General features: G+C 32.3%; 1 protein-coding gene across 1 annotated transcript; it reads right to left on the minus strand.

Annotated features, from left to right (window-relative positions):
* Window positions 1-15,944: 15,944 nt before the first annotated feature.
* On the minus strand, window positions 15,945-17,247 carry LOC108323093 (AT-hook motif nuclear-localized protein 20). The gene has a single exon (XM_017555439.2). The coding sequence runs from the start codon at window positions 17,040-17,042 to the stop codon at window positions 16,209-16,211; it is 834 nt and encodes a 277-aa protein (XP_017410928.1). The 5' UTR covers window positions 17,043-17,247; the 3' UTR covers window positions 15,945-16,208.
* Between the last annotated feature and the right edge of the window lie 2,969 nt (window positions 17,248-20,216).

Consider the following 20,216-nt stretch of genomic DNA (forward strand, 5'->3'; position numbering starts at 1 on the left):
TATTAAACTCCCTAAGGAAGAATTGCCTTTATGAGTGAAAAAAAGTTCTAATGTAAATTGCTCAATGATGAATAAAAAAATACTACTACACTCAAACACTCATTTCACAAATCATTTTATTAATATAAAAAATATATAAATACTTTAAGTTAAAAATAAAATATATATAATTAAATAATATTTGGAGCTGGATCCCAAATATATGTATGCATAAGATCACCCTTTTATGTTTTCAAAGATACATGTTCTCTGTTCTCAAGGTCCAATAAATCTTTCCCAAAGGACACATAAATCATATCAGTCCAAGTCTTTTTTGGCAATTCTCGGGGTAAAAACAAATTCGCACAAGAAATTATGCAGTCTAAAACAAGAATGCATTCTTAGAGTAATTAGGTAGCTATTTCATATTTATCTTACGACCCTCGAATTATATGTACCATTCACCCAAGACCAATTATGATTTGTGTTAATTATAAGAAAGGTATAAAACTTAAGTCAATGTTGGAATAACTGAATATGTTGGCTCAATAAAATAAATAATAAATTGTTAGAAGTTGCTCTTACTCTCAGCATGCACTTCCCTAAAATAATTACCCTCTGTCTTCAGCATAGGCTTAATTGCTTGGTTTGTCCCTAGTTTGATTGAAGTATGTCAAACTCGTCCCCTCTTTTAAAAAAGTTACTATTTTGTCCACATGTAATTTAAAAGTGTCAATTGTATCCAGTAATAGAAAAATCTGTGTCAAGAAAGTTCTCTCCGTTAAATACAGACTAACAGTGTTAAGTGACTGATGATTTGGCAGTTGAGAAATAAAACGTGTCAAAAGAGTGGCAATATTGGTAATTACGTGGGAATGAAATGTAGGGTGACATGGAAATAGGTTATTGAATTGGGGAAATTAAAATGATAATTGATTTAGGGGTTTTTATTTGTGAACGAAATAAAATTGGGGGCTTTCAAAATCAAATTAGGGCATTTGAGATAGAGTGTTTGTGAGTTGGCGAAGAGTGAAAAATCGCAATTGGGGCTTTCGAAAGCAGATGTGCGTTTGGTGATTTGGAAGTGCTTTTCGCATTGTTCGTGGGATATTTGGAAGTGCGATTCGCATTGTTCGTGGTCCATTCGAAGGTGCGTGTAACATTGCTTTCGTTGTGTTTATGGTTGCTTTGGTGTGTGTTTGCTTCGTGTGTGTGTTTGGTTTTGTTGTGGTCCCCCATAAAGTATTATTTCTGTTTGGTTGTCCCCCATTAACTATTATTTATGTTTGGTTGTTGTCCCCCATTATGGGTGTTTTTTGTGTGATCTCCCATTGTGCAGGTTAAAGTATTTCTTTATGCTGTGTTTAGGGTTCAGTACAAAATTCTTTTAATTGTTTATGGTGTGTTTAAAGTGTTTTCTGGAAGTGTAATTTCTGAGTCACTTTAGGAACCAAAAGACAAGAAAAGTGTGATGCAGACACAGGGGTAAATGACATACTAAGTATTGGTTACTGTAAACCATACAGTAACATAGGAAATGTTAAACTGCGTTATTCGGTTTGAATGAGTGTTGTACCCTGATGGGTTAACAGTCCTACTCTGATGTTTTGTACCCTGTTATAATGTAAAAGTAAGTGTTATTTTGGTCAATTAAATGTAGTGTAACAGAAGTTTGGAAAATACCTGATGACAATTATAAATTCCATAATCTATAGTTCTAAGAAATATTTTGAACAAACACCTTATCCATAAAATTGTTATAACAAGAATCGTGATCATGAGTTCCAACCTTAAAAGTAATTGTCATTCCTAAGAGATTATACAAAGATTTGTCAAATGGTTTTAAATTTAAATCTCCCATAATTCCTGTAAAGTAATTGGCAGCTCCACCAATAACGTCTTGATAATATTTGGCTTTCTCATTCCTCGTGAATGTAACACTATCCTCACACTTCAATAAATCATTACCCTGATATCTTGAACTACATTGAACTCAACATCATCACTGTGAGCAGGATTTTGGTAAGGTATAATCAGTCCATCTCTATTAGTTTTGACAGTAAGTGATTGACCTGCACTTGAAATATATCAAGCACATCTATATGAAGCACCAGATGTCCATACAGCTTTTGCTTACATCTTATATCATTGTAACATTACACTGTAACATTCAAAAATCCACACACTTCTTACATTACACTGCAAATTAGTTATTGAAAGCAGAATTTCAGATTTGTCATTCATTTAAAAACATCCGATTACAATATTGCGAACTTCGACATCACAAAAACTGTCTAATACAACACATTGTCTATTACAACACATCATGCAATTTTGAACAACATACAAACAAGGATGATGTTAATAAACTCCATAAAACATAACATCCATGCTAGTTGCTTCTCCCATTTCTGAGAAACCATAGCAGATTTCTCTAGACTAATAATTTCTCTCCTTTGTCTAGCAATAGTAGTATCCCTTTCATCCAAATTATCTTCATTGCGCCATTTAAAACAATTGCATCATTGAAGTTCTCCGTTTCGAGTCCGATGTTCAAAACATCCAACCACAACCATTTCATTACTCAAAAAATAAAGTAATCACAAAAATGAAACTACAGCCATTGAACAAACCTTGTAATTAGGGCATCCCTAAAATTGTTTGTCGTCGTTCTTCACTGTTTTAGCCACTCTCAACACAACAACCTCCCCACAATGACATATGTTGGTTCCAACCAATCCTCTCGATGAAACAGCACGAGAGCTCCCCCATGAGCAAGACGAACAACACTGATGATTCAATGACATTGCCACTTCCTAAGCCAACGCCAAAAGGACACAACCTCACAACAATACTTTCTCAAAGAGGGAAGAAGAACACAAAGAACAAGTACAACAACAACAGTAAACTCACCAAGCTTAGCAAACCCTAACCAAGAAGAAGACATCCACCATGATAAATGAAGACCCACTATGCATCTCTCACTTATAACCTCATTGGGGTTCTTCCCACTTACGGGAATCCACGTTTTGATCTCCTTTGCCAGCTAAACCAAACTCTTTTGCCACGTTTTAATTCTCTACTACGAAATCATCAGTCACTTAACACTGTTAGTCTGTATTGAACGGAGAGGACTTTATTGACACAGATTTTTCTATTTTTGGATAAATTGACATTTTTAAATCACATGAGGACGAAATAATAACTTTTTTAAAAGAGGGAACGAGTTTGACAGACGTGAACCAGGGGACAAAGAAAGCAATTCCTATATCTTAATCCAATGGTAAAGTTTTTAGGTTGAATTGCTCCACTGCATTAACAGTTACTACTTAATGTCAAACTATCATAGGGTTCCTCTATTATTGGTAAACTATATATCCACTACACTAAGAAATTCCGTCATGATACACGCCATCGGTGTGCCTGCTTATTATTGCCTCAAATTATTTAAGAGTGCTTACTGTTATCTTCATTACTATTATTACTTAATTATAAAAATATACTAAATAATTTGTAACTGATCAAAAGAACAAATTAGTTATATTTTCCTACGATTTAATCTTTTTGGACACAAGCCTATTTAAAAATTACTTTAAACATGTCTTAATTCTCGGAGATATTTACGGTTTTCCACTTTAGTCTTTTTCAAAATATTTTTTTAAAATTTGTTTGCATTTGTTCTTATTGATACTTAGCTGTTGTTGTTTCCGCCTCACACGACATTTATATAATTTTCAGATTGATTTACATAAATACATCTCTTTTTTATTTTATTACTTATATTTCGGAAAAACAATTAAGTTTTTAAGTTCATAATAAATATAGGTATCTTTCGTTGAGTCTATGTTAATTTTTTTTATTGAATATTTAAAACTTTTATATTTTATATATGAATCTCTATTTTTTTTAATTTATTTGTTAATTGGACTATGTAATTACTATTTTTCCATTATCTTGTGTGAGAGCTGAGAAAATTAAAAAAGATAGAGAAAGATAAGTGTATCAAGAGAGTGGACCGTTCGATTTTGACAGTGGTATATAATTGAAAGTTTCAAATTTATGTTCCACTTTGTTCTTTCTCCAACCTTTTGATATCTTCTTTCTCCTCCTTCTCTCTATAAATTATCTCTAGAAATACTCACTTTTTCTTCATCTGATCATCAATCAGGCCGTGCCTGAGCTTTCTTGATGTCAAAAGCTTCCTTCTTCACCAATCAAAAGTAATCTTTGAATTGGTAAGTTCATTCTCTTCTCCGAAATTTTGGTTGTTGTTACATTCAAGCCAAGTCTCGAGTTGCATGTGTTCATCAGATTTCTTTTCTTGTTTTTGACTTCAATTTTTGTCCTATGTTTGGTCTTTTCTCACCAAACGGTGATCTATAGGTGTTTATAGGGTTTCTTTCGGTGCAAGCTTCAAGTTGGGAATTTTGGGATTAAGCTGTTCATATTTTCTGAGGTAAGGGAAGCTAGTTAATTTAATTGTTTTGTTGATGATGTATGAAAACGTGGTTTGATGGTTTTGCATGTGGGAGAAATTGAATATTTGTGTGATCGAATTGGTTTGTTTGACATGTTAAACGTTGTGATTGTTGAGCTGTAGATTATATCTATCTTGGAAGGAATTCAGGGTTGAGAAAAATATTCAATTGTGGTAAATTGTAGTGTGTATTTCATTCTGCGGAATTATGCAGAATTATGCAGAATGTTGAGCGTTCGTTGTTGACCGCTCGGTCAGGTTTAGGTATTCAGTCTTATAGGTATTCATTTTCATAGTAGTATTCGATCTTAGTAGTGTTTGGTGTTGTATTCGTGTTCCATTTGAGTAGGACTTAGGGTTATATTAACGTTCGGTTTTAGTAGTATTCGGTTTAGTTATAATGTCAGTTTTTGTACTAGTATTCTATTGAGTCGTAGCAATAGGTCTTAGAGGGGTGTGTGGTTTAGTAGCGATCAGTCTTGTACCGGTACTCGGTTTCTTTGGGAAGTATGGTTGATATTGGTTCTTGGCCTTGTTTTATAATAGGAATATCATAGTATTTGATCTCATTTCTAGTAGTCGGTCAGTAATGGTTTGGCCAGTTCTTCAACATTATCTAGTGTGGACAGTTCGGTCTTGTTCTATGGATAGTGAAAGACCGTTCGGTCTTACACTAAGTATTTGATATCAACTCTAAGTGTTCGGCCTAAGTTATAGGTGTTCGGTCTAAGCCATAAGCGTTCGGTTATGTTCTTTAGGTAGTACTAGAATGATCGGTCTCCAACATTCACAAAGTGTTCGGTTGTTCTAGCTTTCGACTCTTCAATTGCTTTAGGATCGTATTCAAGCAATTCTTGTTAAAGGACCGTTCGGTCATGATCACGTGTTGTGAGTGTTTTCCGTTCGGTCATTCTCAGAGGTTGTGTTGTTGTTTGTTTGGTTTTGTTCTATGAAAAGGTTATTCGGTCTTTACTATTGATTTCATTGGTTGGTTCAGTTTGATTATTAGAGTTGTAGTGATATATTTTGTATGATCTATTGTATTAGAATTCCCATAAAGTATGATGTTTCAAATGGTATGAAAGAGAATTCCAAGGAGGAATGTCTCAGTGATCGGATAAGCAAAGTGGTGGTATAGTATGAGTATGGATAGCGAAATCTACGGCGTTCATCTTGACATTCTAATGATTACCAAGTCTCAAGTAAAGATGAGTAAGTCATGTCGTGAGAATAACAAGAGGCCCTAACCGAGGGGGGGTCCTACGGTGAGTGATAACGGGTTAACCTCGTGTGGCAGCTGATGGGTTTCCAGTTACTACACCCACGAGTGCACGAACGGCCAAAAGCTACATATTCATATTAGTCTGGACGGTCAGTTAAAGTGGTCGGTCAATATGTGTTATATGTTTTTCTACTTGTGTTTAATGATTTTATCTATTCGGTGTGTTTATATTGTATGTTCATATGATTTTTTTAAAGTTACATTAGCTTACCCTTACTTTCTGTTTTGTTATGTTGCCCGTTCGGTATTTTCTTGTGTGCAATGATCATCCGGTGGATGTGAGCAAAGGATTCTGAAATTTCGGTGGAGCAGGCACTGGATGGAGAGGACCCAGCGGTGTAGATTAGGACCGATCGATCATGGGAAGATTTGAATTTGGACCGATCGGTTGTGTTTATAGTTTTGGTTGTTAGGGTTTTTCTGTAAAGTTTTAATTTTATAATCATTTTTGATAAAAAATACTTTATTAATTAGTAGATGACTGATCTATTATATTATTTTATGTGATAACTCTATTATATAATTATATTATACTTTTGGGATGTTACATCTCTCCTTTAGTCTTGCGTTTTAAGAAATATGGGAATTTAAGATCATGATATTTATGACAAAACTCATTTATTATTTTATACTAGAGATGAAAATAATCAACGAAAAAGATATTAGTCACATTATAAAAACAAAATTTAAAGATAAATAGTCAATTAAAAATATAAAAAATTTGAATACTCAACAGAGAATTTTTTTTATATCAAATTCATTTAAAAACAAATAAATTTTTCATAAACTTAAAACTTAATTAAAAAATTAATATAGTTTATTACCTAATGGTGAGATAGAAAGTAAAAAAAGTCAAAAATATTAAAAAAAATTTAAAAAAGACTAGAAATGAGTAAAAGTGTGTTGATATTATTTGTTATCAATAAATTTATTTATTATTTTTAAATAAAAAATAAAAAAAATGGAAAAAAAATACACAATCAACTATTATAATCGACCATGAATGTTCTATATGAATTATATATACATATATAATACTTTAAATGAATAAGTGGAAATTATATAACATTTTTGTATTTTTACTTCATAATTTCAAGTTGAAAATATTATTAATTATTTTTCCTTAATATTTCATTTTTGTGTGTGTAATTTTAGTTAATGTACCCACTCGCATTTATTGAAATGTAAGCAACAATAAAGTAAAACAATAAGTTTTTATACTTATTTTATTTAGTAAATTTTTCTATCATATTTCTTAATTGTTTTTTCAAAACTAAAAACAAGCACTCCTTGCAAATATTTTAATCCATCAATGTTGACCCTTATCATTATTATTTGATACAGCGTAGTGGAGAAACACACCAGTGTGAAAGACAAGCTCCTGTCATGTCATATTACGTATTTAAAATAATGATCGATATCAAACAAAGAGATAATCATAATTATTTGAGTTTTTCTGAATTATTTTTATGAGCAGATCACTGCAAATTCTGGTGATAAGACAGTGGAAATGATGTGATGCATGATTAATTTCAAGAAATGAAATAAGAAGCTGTGTTCAATTTCATTGCTATGCGAGTTACTATTTTCATTCAGTTGCATTAATTGTAAGCATAGCTAAGATGTAACTGGAGTGAATGAAAGGAAGAAAAGTATGAATAATTCGGTGGGGGAAGGAAAGTATATTGAGAGGTAACCTTCAACGTGAGATGAGGTTCTTCATAAGCAGTTTTTCCTCTTATATTTAGTATTTTTTAAAAGTCAAAATTTTCCAAATAAATGAAAGAAATTTTCACATTTAGTTTCCTGGCACTAAAAAATAGGTCAAAAGTTATAACAACTCAACAAAGTGCAGCGAAAATTTAATTTTCTTTGTTGCGACAATTTATGGAGCACACAAAAATAGAGTAAAAAACAAAAAAAAATCAATAATTTTTAATGTAGAAAAGTTTTTAAGATAAGATAAAAAATCAAGAATCTTTTATTCTATAGAAAAATTCACTACTATTAATAATAGGATAGAGAAGAGACTTTAATAAAGTCTAAATGTTTTCAATCAAACTAACTAAATATAAATACTTATAAACGAGAACAAAGAAAATAAAACTATTGTGAACTTATTTTCTCTTCAACTATATCTTGGATAATAAACGGTCACAATGAAGAATCATATATTTAAAATCTACTGTCCAAAAACCAGTCACATCCAACATAAACGACTTCACGATAACACTAATGGAGACTTTTTGTTATATAAAAAAGACTTTCTCTCACTTGATTTCTCTCTCTTCAAATGACTCTTCTCATACTTACTAATATAACATCTCTCCATTAAAACAAAGTGAAACATAATAGTCTTCACTATTTGGGTCTATTCTCCACACAAGAAGGAAACTCAATAATCTAACATCTTGTTCTACTTTCCTTATATATACATGAACAAACCTTACTAATTAGTGGAATTTGTATTATTAAGAATGATAGATTTGCATAAAAGGATAAAAGGAAATTGTATTGTATGGTCATACGGCTAGTCTAGGACTATTTTGTCTAACCAGTCAGGAAAATCCAATAGGCCAATCGGTCGGACAATATGCATTGAGCGATCGGTCTTAAACAACAATTAAAATTAATGATAATTAACTTAAGCCAAAACACGATCATTATCAATTGGATCGTAATTAGGTTGATATTAATCCGAAGTTCATTTTAAAATCTATAAATACAAGTTTGAGATAATAAGATAGATTAGTTACATTAATTATGCATTTATTGCTCACCGCCATTTTGACATCATAGTGTCTTCTATAGGTAAACTCCAAATATAACTGAGCAAAGTGAAGACACTAGTGCAATCAAGGTATACTGCCTCGGTCATTTTCACTTATAGACACCGGTTCTACGACCGGTGCATATTCAAACGAGGTAAAAAGAATAGATTTTTTGACTCGGTTCTTAACCGAATCAAAAGAATTCAGATTCTGACTCGGTTCACAGACAATCGAGGCAGTAAAGTTTTTTAATTTTTTTATTTTCAACCGAGATCTGTTGTATATGTTTGTTTGTTTATTCTCTTTGTGGTTAAACTTCTTTCTCTTTTCTGCAATTTTTTCATCCATGTCTTTGGACAAAATTACTTTGTCGCCTAAGAAGGGGAACAAGAAGCAGAGAGAGCAGACGGGAGATCCAAACCAAAATCAGAGAACCAAACACAAAACAAAAAATCAGAGATCCATTTCCCCACCCACCTGCAAAGAAACAGAACCAAAAACCAAAAATCAAAAACCAAAAAACGCAGAAAAGGGTTCCGTCATTGCAGCCGCCGTCGCGGGCTGTCTCGCCGCACCATCGCGGGCTCCTGCCGCACCGTCGTGGGCTCTCGCCGCACCGTCGCGAGCTCCCTCGTCGCGCCGTCGAGATCTCTCTTGCCTCGTCGTGCCGTCGAGATCTCTCTCACCTCGCCGCGCCATCGAGATCTCTCTCGCCTCGCCGCGCCGTCGAGATCTCTCTCGCCTCGTCGCGCCGTCGAGATCTCTCTCGCCTCGCCGCACCGTCGCGAGCCGTCTCGCCTGGCCGCTCCGTCTCGCCTGGCCGCACCGTCGCCGCACCGTCCTGGGGATGCAGAGGGAGAAGTCATCTGGTGAGAGAATGATGGAGTTGAGGCAGAGGGGACTGGAGAATGGAAGGGGTTGCAGGAGAAGAGGGAGGGGTTGCAGGAGAGGAGGGAGGGGATTTGGGAAACTGAAACGTGAAATGGGAAATGGGAAATGAAACGTTTAGAAGAAGTAAGAATAATGGAAGGGTTTGAATGGAAAGCGAAAAGGTGCAACACGTTACGCCTCAGTTCTGTTATTAACCGAGGCCGTAACTCGGAAACCCTGCTTTACTGGAAAACGTGCAGGTTCTTGTGCCTCGGTCCTGCATCAATCGAAGCAGTATCAGATTCTTATGCCTCGGTCCTTTATTAACCGGTGTCGTAAACGTTTTATGCCTCGGTTCTTTGTATAACCGAAGCATATAACTTCATCTTAATTTCCAAACTGCCACCGCGTCTTTAAATGCTTCGATTTTTACAAAACCACAGCATATATCACAATTTAAAAATGTGTTTTTTTACTAGTGAGAACAAGTAGTGACAGAGACAAACATTGAACATACAAGACTTAAAAGACTTATAATCTCGATATCCCAAACCGAATAAGACATATTAAGTGACATTTAAATTTATTTTTGAATTCCTAATAGTCCATTTTTCAAATGAATCTTTTTATATAATATAAAATTTAAATTCATATTTATATTTCTAACAATCATTTTTAAATGTGAATCACATTAATACTTTTCATTTGAGTTAGTCACGAATATTCTTAGTTATAGGGTGAGACATTCTTACCTAACATTCCGTCATGAAAATTTTGATATAATTTCAAATCGGTTATTAAAACTAAACATTTGTTAATGGATTTTTTAAAAGAAAATACAACAATGCTACACTTTACTTTCTTCCAACCTAAAATCTTAATAATTTATGGATTTTCATTTTTTTAATTTTTATTCAGACGTGAGACTTAACTTTTCAATTAAATTTTCATCAATATTTCATTTATAATTATTCTAAACACTGATAAATACCATATGACTTGTCTTATAGTAAAATATGACGTTAAATTCCAAATGATTTAGTATTTATAAAATTATACCGTCAAAGCGATTTGTATATTAGTTTTTCAACGATCATATTATATCTGCGATGTAAAATCAACTGTTTTACAAATTATTTTTAAACAACCTACACTGATAGCCGTGTACTTCACGGCTACTTCACGTTGTCAATAAAAAAATAGTTAAAGCATCCAGTACTTTGACAATCAATTTCGGACATTCACTCAATTTTCAATTCATGCCTAATAGCTCCGTTAATCAATGATGAACCACTATCAAAATTTTCTTTTATATTACATACTTTAAACATGCGAGCACTTGTGCTATATAAAATGTTTAATGTTTATGAGTGCTTGTTCAATGAATTTATAAAGTGGAAGTAATTAGTGTTGGATATATTAAAGCCGAGGTTTCATCGAGAGACACAAACACTAATAACATCTGAGTCCAACTATATAAAAAATTGACACCACTCTCTATCTAAAACTTGGTCACCAAAACAAATCATTGACTCTGATACCACTGTTAGCTTTATTGAGAAGGAGGTTCACTAGAAGATACAAACACCAATGAGATCTAAGTCAATCACATAAGGAATTGACATCACTCTTTATCCAAAATTTTAAGGTCTTGAATTATATAGGTCTTTCATTTTTATATAATATTCTACTTTTATTTCTATCCAATGTGAGACTTAGATTCAAACTTAAATTCTTATCAATTAATTTGGTTTGTAGAGTTTCACATATCATCGTTAGTACATTTGGAGCAAAAATTCTAGCTGAAATGAGGGAAAATTTGGAGGGAAAAAAGGGGATAAAGCATTGGTTGGCAAGTCTTTATTGAAGTGTTATCGTTACTTTAAGCAATTTGAATATTGTTTCGTCAGACCCAAATGGGATCCAGCAAGGCATATCTACATACTTTACCCTTAGAATGTTGCAAAAATGAGTAAGCACATGAATAATATATTAGGGTTTCATCAACATTGACACGTGATGCCTTGTGAATTGGATCCTCCATGTTGCTTACTCTAAGATCCCTTCACCCAACAAAATCCTTCCAAATTAATCACCTCAACATCTTCTCTTTAATATCCTCATTCTTTTTTCATGGACAAATTTACAATAACTAAGTTATACATGTATATGCATAAAAGTTTACTGTTGATCTTATTTTATATTCTATAAATTAACTTTATGTGAAGTTTTCAATGTAAGCACCAGCCATGTTCTATATCAGTAGAGACAGGCACATTCGAGAAAACCATACTGTTGTGTCGCGTGCGTGAAGGGGCTCTTGAATTATTGGGTTGCATGTAATGCATACCTACTAAATCATGAATACATAGGGGAAGTTTATTGCTGAGATTTTGTTCTTAAGTCTGCATTATTTGTTGCAGTAGCTAATTTTCGAACAGCTTCTGATGAATTTTGGAACTGATTTTCTTGACAGAAACTTCTTTTATGTGTATGGCACGAAATCCTCATAACGTGTGGTTTTAACTTGGAATTAAGCATAAATGTAAAAACGATCATTTCTAACTTTAACTACTCTTTCTCCACAGCTTGTGTCTGCTAGTGAATATGTTTACCCCAAGAGTCAACATCAATGGAGAAAGTAGCATCTTTATACAGTATGACTAATTTCATAAGCTTACATTAATGGAAAAACCTTGCGAAATACTGAAAGTTTTGGATTAGTCACACCATCCACTTGCCAATTTTGTCGGTCTATTTTGCTTTCCTGTGACAAATCAATGTCCTATTTTGGGAGTTTAAAGAAGCGTGTAACATTGGAAACTTTTAGATACTCCCTCTATTTTACTTTTAAGTTGTTCTTCCAAATAAATAAAGAAAGCCACTATTCTTAGAGACAATTATGAAGATTTAAATTTTTTTAAAATATAATTCCTCTCGTTTTTAGTTTCTATAAAAGATTACTAAGTAAAAGAGGTAAAATTCAAATAAATAATATAATATTTCATTTTATCTTCTTTTTTCATGTTTTTTAATAGACGTGTTTTTAGAAGGATAATGATACTTGGACAATATTTTTTTAACAACATTTTAACACCATTTATGTGTCATTCTGTGATTGATTTATGTTAATGTTTATGATTATTATTATTGATTGTGAAATAATTTTATACTAATCACATAATGATATGTAAATAATGTTAAAATATTGTCAAAAAGATATTGTCAAAGTATTATTATTTTTTTTTTTGGAAATGTAATAAAATAGGATACATATGTATTAGTTTTCCTAAACAAATTTATTTGAATTTCTTTCTGATGATGTCTTGGGTATAACGTGATAGAAAAAGGTGAAAATTATAAAAAAAAAAAAAGTAATAACATTGATGAGTAAAATTAGTGTCGTTTGTCATCATTAATGTAACTATTGGCATTTCAATGATTAAATTGGTTTGAAGAATATTGTAAATAACAGGTTCTGTGCGTTTGGGACATGAATGACGACATATGCAAGTTTGCATGTATAGCTAAAAGTTGTATGTATGATTTATTACCACTAGAAAAACCACATCCATATCTTTAGGATTTCGTCTCTCTTTTGTTATTCATTTTCAATTCCTTGCTTGTGTACATAATTTAATTAGTTGTGATTTACTGAAACCTACTACATTAATTATTGATATGACATCTGAAGTTCTCCTAATCGCTATCACCGAAATTAATATTTGGACTTTAAGGACGCAGACAAAACAGCAATTTGGTCGTACATACCTTCATGGATTAAATTAAAATTCATTCCGTCGATGAATAAAAAATATTAAAAAATCAAGATAGTACACTTTTGTTGAGAAGATATTCCAACCTCGTGTAGTTTATTAGATTAAGAAGTTTTTTTTTTCTCCAAAAACGGCAAGTTCAGGGTTCCAATATTCACCCTTATAAAACACAGACACAATTCGTTAACTACGTGCGACAAACCTTTTTGGATAAATAATAGAATGGGAAAACGAGGTTTTATGACTACTACGATTCACTTGTCATATATAGTAAATGATGTAATTACAAGTTTGTAAATATGAAAAAGTTACTTTAATATTTTATCCGTATTATAATGGTTAAATATTTAATTATTATAGAAAATGTTTTTAAGAATAAAAAAAGAGATATTTAACTTCGTGTTGTTATATTGTTTTTCTTTTATGTTCCATCACTTCTTTTTTTCATCTCCCATTCATCACAACATTGTCCACGATTTATCTTGGTATTATTTGCATGATTTTCACTTATATGAAGAAGGTTTAAGTTTCATTGTTTAATTTTTCATTTTAGTTCTCCCATCCATACTATTTTAATTGTTAATATCTAATTAGTTTTAAAAAAATAAAATAAAATTGATTTATATAACTTATTTAATAAAAAATCACATAAGCTATGTATTGACTTTTTTTTTGTGAGTATCGAATTTAATCATTTAAAGTATATTTTGAAGACATAAATATAATATTTATATACACATCCCCTTGTCTAAAGACACCATAAAGTTTAAGACTCAACCTTTGTTTTTCTGATAATAGAATAAAATAGGGACCTAAACACAATATGTTTTTTTTTATGTCGAAATTAAGTTCAGATTTATCTATACTTAATAGCAACAAATTACTTGGGATGAAACACTCAAGTACTTTATTATATTAATTTGTGAAATTAAGTTATGTTAGATCAAAATTCGTCTTCAATAGTATATTTCTCAAACTTAAGATAAGCCTTTCTCCTACTACATAAAATTTATTTAATTTTGATCTTAAAACATTTAAATAGATCAATAAACTAATTACATGTAAATAAATTTATATGGGACTCAAACTTTTATATAAACAACGTGGTTTAATCAAACATTAAGTCAATATATATAAATTTCAAAATAGGAAAGTGAAAGTTAATTTTGTCCTTAAGTCACACTACTGATCCTACCCATTTGGGATTTAATTTTGTCCTTCCAATACTTTTAAATTTTAACTCAAATTCATCTTAATTTTAAACTTTGATATATTGTTTCAAATTGAAATATATTTCTTACTATTAAAATTATAATATCATGGAAACAAGTCAAAATAATATTATCCAAACAATATCATAAGTCAATAACTCATTCAAAAAATAACTAATATTGTTTTTTTAAATGTAAGATAAACTGTATTTTTGGTAATTATATTTCTGATATTTACACATATATAACAAATTAGAATACAACCTTAAATGTGAAATTCTCACATCTAAATATTATCTTTTTACAACCTCTGACATATTACTCCCTTAGCCACACAATATTACTATGTGAGTCACCTTAGTAGAGCTGATAAAAAAACACAATGTACTTAAATTAATCCTATATCATAATTTAAATCTTTTAAAATTTAAGTAGGTAGTAAGGATATCGATTTTTTATGATTGGGAAGAACTAAACCAATATACCAACTTAATATTATTAAAAAAATGATATATATATATATATATATATATATATATATGATGAGTCATTCGCCACATTTTTTTTTATGATCGGTATACTTTTTGCAAATTTTAAATAAAAGAAAAACACTTGTGGAATAGTTGTAAAAATACAGAAAAAATTTAAATAAAAGAAAAACAATATGATAATAGTTAGGGCAAAAGACGAAGTAGCAAAGCAGTGAACGACAGAGAAAGGAAAGAACTTGAAGAAATTGAAAAAGAAATCGACAATGTGAAGATCTGACAAAAAAAAACATCACAGGCAATGTTGATAACGGCAACGAACTCACCGAGAACAAACTCAGGGACAAATAAGAGTCTCACACCTAAACTGGAAACAGCTATTTATAATCTTGTCTATAGCTATATATAGAAGCAAAACCAGTACAATTGCACGAATTATCTTAATAGAAGCAAGTCCAATGAATATAATATATTTTTATACCCATATTTCAGCACCTATTAATGTAAGTTCCAATTATATAATATGAAACTTATATTTTTTTCAGATTATATAAAGGATGTTGCTTAAGTGAATAAAGTTTATTAACAAATAATCTTGACCAATGATTAGATATATTCCAGCAATCGATCAGCACAAGGACAAACAGTATTAAGAAATCTACATGGTTGTCCCATGTCTGAAGCACTGTGTGTGTTCATGAGAGCTAAAACGCATTGCATACAAGATAATATTATAATAATCAATAATTGATTACTTCATTTAGATGTAGTATAGTTTGTTTAAGATTTGGTGGTGGAAAGAAAAAACAATTTTAGTAACAGGATGGATATACTATAGCTTGTTTAAGATTTGGTGCTTCTTAAATAGTATTGGTAACTATATGGATCAGAATGGATGGAAGAAATAGTGAGTTCCCTGTTCTTGAGTTTAATTGTCTTTGAATATTATCGGTCAAAGTAGCATGATCTAGAAGAAATTTAATTAATAGGTGTGATTAAAATTGATATATTTAACATTGTATTATTTCAGCAGTGTATTAATTGTCGTGTATGTGAGGAAGGAAATAGAAGCAGAGGTTGGAGTGAAAAGTAAAAGTAAGGTAAACCAAGGAAATTAGATTACAGAAAGAAGCAACCCCATGGTCACTCACTGTCACAGATAGGTTGCTTATTAGAGTGAGACAAGTTGGATGGTAAATTAAATATACAGAAACACAGATATTAATATTATTCTTATATTTAAATAAAGTCTAGAAGGTAATTAATTAACTGGCTGAACTAAGTAAGACTCATATATGATCCTTCTGAAGAGTAATATAGTGTTTGGTTGATTTGAGAAAATCCATGTTCATCTTTAGAAAGGAGGTCTGGCATGAGGAGCATGACCCCAAGGAGAAGAATAAGCTTCATGGTTCACCTGTTGTCCGTTTGGAAGACCCAGATTCGGAGGAACATTATTATTATACACCGAAATTGACGACGAAACTTCGCCAGGACCGCCTCCCATCCCCGGCGGAGACCCACCGCCACCACCCTGCTCCTGATCATCCTCCTCCAAGGGCAATCTCTCGTAAGTTGCATTGGAAAACGTAGCCGCCATTATCAAAACTGGACCAGCCGCCACCAGTGGGCCCACCACCCCGCCGCCAACGATCTGTCCCTGGCCTCCTGCGAGATAGATGGTGAGACCGGTGGCACCGGGAGGGGATGGTCCGGGGAGAAACGAGCCGGTGAGGGAGAGGATATCGAAGCGGCCGTGGAGAGCCATGACGGCGCCAGGAGCCGTGGGCTGGCGGAGAGTAACGTTCACGACGGCCCCGCTGCCGCTGAGAATGGACACGCCGCGCTGGCGCCTCCGCGCGAACTGGACCACGCAGTCGGCGATGTCGGCGCCGCTGGCAATCTCCATGACGTGGCTTCGCATCGCGTTGGGGCTGTCTCGGGTGACGAATATCGGCGGTTTGGGCTTGTTCTTTGAGCCCGGTGGACGACCCCTCGGGCGGCGCGTGTTGGCCACGTCAATAGCTCCCTCTTTGGGCTCGTCGCTGTTTTCTTTCTCCTCCTCTTCTTCCCCCGCGTGGTTCGCAGTCACCGCACTCTCGTTCATGGAAAATCCCAGATCCGGTTTCCTCATCGAGTCACCCGAGTTCTCAAGACCGATGGACCCGGTCCACCACCGGTTGGCCATAACTCAAACCAAGAAAAAAAAATGAACCGACCAAAACTGAAGTAAGAAGAAAGTGAATTATATATAGATCGGAGAGAGGCGAGTAAACAGGAAGAGTGATATAGTATAGTTTTTGGTTGAGTCAACAGAGAGGAAAAAAAAATATATGGAGAAGATGATGAAGAAGGAGGTGTGATTAGGGTTTGGTTTGTAGGTTTGTGTGTTATATATATAATATATATATATATATATATATATATATATAATATTTTTAGATGTGTGGGGTGGGAGAGAAGGTGGGGTGCACGAACTTGCTCACTTCCCGACAATATTGATATACACGAGAGAGACAGATGGAGAAGAAAACTACTACTTCTTCTTCCTATTCAAACAGTAGAGCACACACACAGTGACAGCACAGCTTGAGTTACATGTTTGACCATTTTTCCCTTCTCATCTCTGCGATGCTCTATGGAAGCCTTACGTAACGTTATTTTAATCACCAAAACCAAAATAATAATAATAATAATAATAATATTAGAAAGTTAATGTTTTTTAAATATAATAATAATAAATTTGGGTTTTTATTTAATATTTTTTGGTTTTCCCTTTGACTACTGTTGTGGATATATTTATTATTGCTGAGTTGCAGCGTAGACCAGACTTTGAGATGGGTCAATAGGGAGTGTTTGGCTGGGGTTTTGCCCCAAGTGAAGGTAAATTGAATTGGAATAAGGTAAAAAGAAGAAGGGTGACGAAAAACGAAAAAGGAGGCAATAGGTGGAAAGAGATGAGATAGCAGAGAGCACCCCACCATCTTTTGGTTGTTGCTAGTAATTTGGGTGGGACGGCGATTCTTTGCTTAATTTGCGTGTGGCTGTGTGTCGTTTCATATGTGGATGATTTTATATATTATTCAACTCCTTCCACCATCTTTCTATTTTCCGCTCGATTCTCCTTCCTTCTCCCACCGCTTAACACCTGCTTCTCGTGTCCGCGGTTAACCCAGAATCAATCTCCCTGCCGTTTTTTTTTTCGATTTTAAGCCTCTCCAATATTCTATTTATTTATTTTTTTTAATTTTAATTTTAACCACTTATAAACATCTTCTTTTGTCTCTATCATTTTAGTTTCTTTCTCGTCTTTCTCTCTCTTCAATAAATATAAAATAAAAACTTATCTCCTTTTCTTTTACCCTTTTATTTATTTTTTAAAACTTCTAGTTTTGTTAGTATTTTAGTCTTTTACTATTTGATTATTCCATTCTAATCATTGCCTCTTGTTTGCATTCCAATCCATTATTGTTATACTTGTCTTTCTTTCTATGGATAATTGATAGTATATTTAAAAAGTAATAAACTAGTTTGCATTACATAAGACCAAATTAATATATATATATATATATATATATATATATATATATATATATATATATATATATATATATATATATATATATATATATATATATATTTAAGAAAGAGACTAAACAATTTGATCAGGGTTTCAAATTGATGGATTGTTATATTTCCCCTCCTTACGTACGAATAATCAGAGTTTGAGAATATTTATCTTATCTTTTATTTTCATAGTAAAATATATTGATTGTTTAAAATTTTACCACACTGACTACTCATTTAAACTTAACTCCTTTACATTTTTCGTTAATAAATTTTTTTTAAATTACTAAAATTAAGTTTGTGATCAGACTACATTTTTAAATATATTATATTCTTAAATGTGATTATTGCATTTTTTTTTGAGAAAAAAAAATAGTTGATATAACATTCCAAATTTTAACTATTTATAACTAATAAAGTAAGATGTTATAAAATTGATAAAATAAAACATATTATCTCAATATATAAATAGTGTTAATATAATTATTAAAATTAAATAATTATAATAATAAAATATATCTAAAATAATTACAGAAAATCACTAAAATACTGGATCATTGTCTTCTATCAAAGATGTTTCAATATTTAACCCCTCACATGCTTATACTAATAAGGTGATTATTGCAAAAGAAACCAACAAACAAACATGAAATGAAACATCAAAAGAAATGACAAGATAAATTAATATGTAAAAGAGTTTTTATAAAACAACTATAGAATTATTATAATACATCATTCATTATAAACAATCATATCAAATATTAGAGCTCATTATATAAACTCAATTTTCGAATACATATTTTGACATTTGATTTCACTATGCTCCTATAACCAAAACAGTCTAGTGGCTAAGATCTCTTGCCATTAATCCCCCCACCCACCATTTTCTATATAAGTTGAATGGTTAGTAATATTTCAGGATACCTCCTTACTGAATCCTTAATGTCAATGTATACACTAAGATCTCCTCTATAAAGAATTTCTCCTTTAAATTCTCTTAAGACCATCACCAAACATTTTCACAACAAAATCTTCATTTCCATACAAAGCCAATATACTTACAAAGATACTTCAACTTCATTAAGTCAATCTCAAATAGCCAAGTAAAAAACAAATTTGCCCATGGTGCTTAGAAATGAGGCCGAACCCTAGACTTCTCGCAAAAGGTATCGCTTATAGTCATTCTTCTCACAACAATTTGCGTTCAACAACATTTTTTAGCGCTTAGCACCCTATAGTTAAAATGTTCCACACCTACAATACAAAGATGGTGTTCAATGACACCTTAACATCGCGTAGCGCCAAACCATTTATAAAACTGTGTGCTCAACGTCACCTAGGCACCGCTCAGCGTTATCCCATTCAAAAATAGGACACTGAACGTCATCCTGACACCGCTAAGCACTGTAACAAATATTAACACTTGATATTTTGTGCTTTTAAGGAAACTTATATTTGTTCAATTAATCAATCTAGTACTTCTTTCTTAGTGCATGTGTTCAAAACAATTTAAAACATGGAAGCTCGTATACCACCTAACCAATTGCTCGAATTTAAGCTTTTTTAATCATACAAAACCAAGTTCAAACCAGCCAAACAACCAAGAAGCAAACATTCAAATCACATAGGCTAAAACATAAAAGAATCATATTATAAAATCTTCACTAACTCAACAATTTCATCTTAAACAAAAATCAGACAACAATTTCACGTTTCAACATATCACAATCATCACACATATCAATCATTTAGTCAATTTATCATACAAGCATAAAATTATAAATTTGAAAGTATT

The sequence above is a fragment of the Vigna angularis genome, chromosome 3 (assembly GCF_016808095.1).
Source record: "Vigna angularis cultivar LongXiaoDou No.4 chromosome 3, ASM1680809v1, whole genome shotgun sequence".
NCBI lineage: Eukaryota > Viridiplantae > Streptophyta > Magnoliopsida > Fabales > Fabaceae > Vigna > Vigna angularis.

Coding starts and splice junctions, on each gene's coding strand:
- LOC108323093 (XM_017555439.2), bottom strand. CDS start 17,042: ATGGCCAACCGGTGGTGGACCGGGTCCATCGGTCTTGAGAACTCGGGT.